At 42.3% G+C, this 3,018-nt stretch overlaps 1 protein-coding gene across 1 annotated transcript in view; it reads left to right on the top strand.

Annotated features, from left to right (window-relative positions):
• Window positions 1-1,134: 1,134 nt before the first annotated feature.
• The window catches only part of slc5a2 (solute carrier family 5 member 2), a gene marked incomplete at its 3' end in the record, with an annotated part of 8,935 nt that continues 7,051 nt past the window's right edge, over window positions 1,135-3,018 (top strand). Inside the window, 3 exon segments of the mRNA XM_079578289.1 lie at window positions 1,135-1,164; window positions 2,433-2,537; window positions 2,621-2,680. Coding sequence (XP_079434415.1) covers window positions 1,150-1,164; window positions 2,433-2,537; window positions 2,621-2,680 — 180 coding nt within the window. The 5' untranslated portion in view covers window positions 1,135-1,149.

Here is a 3,018-nt window from a genome sequence, read left to right as displayed (position 1 = left end):
TATTACCCAGACCTCGACCAACATCAAGCTCATCGTTCTGAATTTCGCCTCCACGTTTGGACGCCTTTAACCCCTTAACTCCCACCTGAACCGAGCAAATTTCTCCAGTTTGGCTTTACCCCAGTCCACAAGCTTCTGGAAAAAAGGTGTGAAAATAGCAACAGAACTGAGACGAAAGCAATGATGAAGATGTGACAAAGAAGTGAGAAAACTTTGACAAAAAATACCAAAAAAAATGACAAAAATGTGACAAAAAAATGACTAAAAAATAACAAAAAAATGACCAAAAATTTGACAAAAAATGACAAAAAAATGTCAAAAAGGACAAAAAATAACAAAAAAATGACAAAAATGTGACAAAAACATGAGGAAAAAATGACAAAACATTTGACAAAAAATGACAAAAAAATGACAAAAAATTAGACAAAAAAATGATAAAAAATTTGACCAAAAAATGACAAAAAAAATGACCAAAAAAATGACAAAAATTTGACAAAAAATTTGACAAAAATATGACAAAAAAATGACAAAAAATGACAAAAAATGGACCAAAAAATGCCAAAAAATGACCAAAAAATTGACCAAAAATATCAAAAAAAATGACAAAACAATTGACAAAAAAAATATCAAAAAATTGATTAAAAAAATCACAAAACAATGACAAAAAATTTGACCAAAAATGGACAAAAAATGACAAAAAAAATGATACAAAAATGACAAAAGTTACAAAATGAGTTGAAACCCCCCCAAAAATGATGGAAAAAAATGTGATAACGTGAGGAAAAAGATCCATTAAGATGAGTTTTGTAGGTCTTAGCTTTCAAATGAGGCGTTACACTGGCCTACAGGATTTGGGTAAAGCTGACCTGGAGAAAATGCTCTCGGTTCAGGCGGGAGTTAAGCGGTTAAGAGACGGTCATGTGACCTTCGACCCTGGACTTTGAGACAGTTTTTGTTTCATGTGGACGGGTCCGGCCGTTACAGAGATATTGACCATAAGTCCCGTTACCATAGTTACCACCATGTTGTGACGTCACGTGATCACACGCTGGGTCATCTGTGTTAAAAACCTTCTGCTTTGGTCGTGTGTAGTCCATGTTCAGGACCAACCGCAGCACCGTGGGCGGGTACTTCCTGGCGGGACGGACCATGACCTGGTGGCCGGTGAGTAAAGCAGAGCGGCCCGTTAGATACAGGAACATACAGGAACATAGCAACATTTTAATTTACTTTAAACTGAATGAACACATGAGATTATGGAGGAAATGACTCAAAATGTTTTATCTTTAAATTCCCTTTATTACTGTATAACTTATTTAGTGGTATTTATTTTTAGAGGTCTATTTTTGATGCTTTTTTGTATTTTCCCCCATTTTAACTTATTTTAAGTGTGAGGCTAATAAATGCAGGGACGATAAATATTGAGCCCAAATGTGTTGTTTATTTGTCATTTCTTGAACAGTGAGTTGATATAGTCGTATTGTGACCGTCCTGAGGAAACTCACAGTCAAAGGGTGAAGACAGCGCTTCTCTTTGGTCCTAATGGGGCTGACATGGTTATAACACCTCCCCCTGAAGTGTTGCCTTGGCACATTCACGTATTTCTGAGTAATCTGTAAAAACTCTGATGGCGGCCATTTTAGGGATAGGTTTGCCTGAGTCCTCCTAGGAACGCCCCCACCTCCTGGAGACGCCTCCGAGCTTTCGTCACCAGCCGAGTAACCAACCACTGCTCCTCAGCAGAACCCCCTCCCCACTGATGCCACAGACAGCGTGTGGAGGGGGCGTGTCTAAAGGCTCAGAGGTTCTTAAAGAGACAGAGGCCTATTTCAAGACATTCACTACAGCCATTTTGAGAGAGCCATTTTATACAAGGCAGTTATTCTAATTTACTGCATTTACAGACCGACAGAAGGTTTGGTCATTGTAGTGTGATATAGACTGGTGCTATGGGACTGAAAAAAGCAGAATCCCCCCTCTTTAAAGCCTGGCTCCAAAGAGTTTTGTTTTTTCTAAAAATGCCATGTGACAACGCGGGGCTGGTGTCGTCATTTTAACCAGGATGGTTTTATATATTAGAAATAAAGTGGTCTATGATTGACAGGCTCTAGATCTCTGTGGAGGCTCCGCCCACCCCAAGAGGGCGGGGCTTCCCGCTTCTTAGGAGGAGATTGAGCAGCCATGTTGATTTCACAGACCACTCGGGATCATTACTATGAATATGGCCGAATGGATGACTATCTATATTATATCTATGGTCACAGTGTAGTTGTCCTGTAGATCCTGTAGGTCCTGTAGGTCCTGTAGGTCCTGTAGGTCCTGTAGGTCCTGTAGGTCCTGTAGATCCTGTAGGTCCTGTAGGTCCCGTAGATCCCGTAGGTCCTGTAGGTCCGGTAGGCGTCTCCATAGTAACGTATGTCCTGGTCCTTTAGGTGGGCGCCTCTCTGTTCGCCAGTAACATCGGCAGCGGGCACTTCGTGGGTTTGGCCGGGACGGGAGCGGCCAGTGGCGTCGCCGTGGGCGGCTTCGAGTGGAACGTAAGTTGGTGTCCCTCAGGGCTGCTTTATGTCACCGCTTTTATTCTCAAATAAAAACCTGAGACTGTGGTGTCCCTGTTCAGGCCCTGTTCATCGTGCTGCTGCTGGGATGGGTGTTTGTGCCGGTTTACCTCACGGCGGGGGTGAGTACGGCCACAGAAAACGGAAAACAAGTCAGTGGAAAAATGTGATGGAGGAGAGAAAGTTGGGCTGCGTCCGAAACCATCATATCACAGCCTCTAAGCTCAAACACTAACAACTAACTCCTTAACCTTTCATGGGTCGACTGTTAGATCTGTGCAGTTTGGGAACTAGAGCTTCAGCTGCATTTTGAACAGTCCGTCCGTCCTTAAACAGGGAAAGGGAAGTGACCTCACCAACAGCTGTTTTTCTTCTTCTTTAAAGTTATTGGTGGAGTGCAGGCCAAACAAAAGTGCATGTCGCCCCCTAGTGTCCAACAACTACATTTAAGGAGAAAAAT

This window comes from Gobius niger (assembly GCF_951799975.1).
Source record: "Gobius niger genome assembly, chromosome: 1".
Lineage (NCBI taxonomy): Eukaryota > Metazoa > Chordata > Actinopteri > Gobiiformes > Gobiidae > Gobius > Gobius niger.
This window is presented reverse-complemented; position numbering and strand designations above follow the sequence as displayed.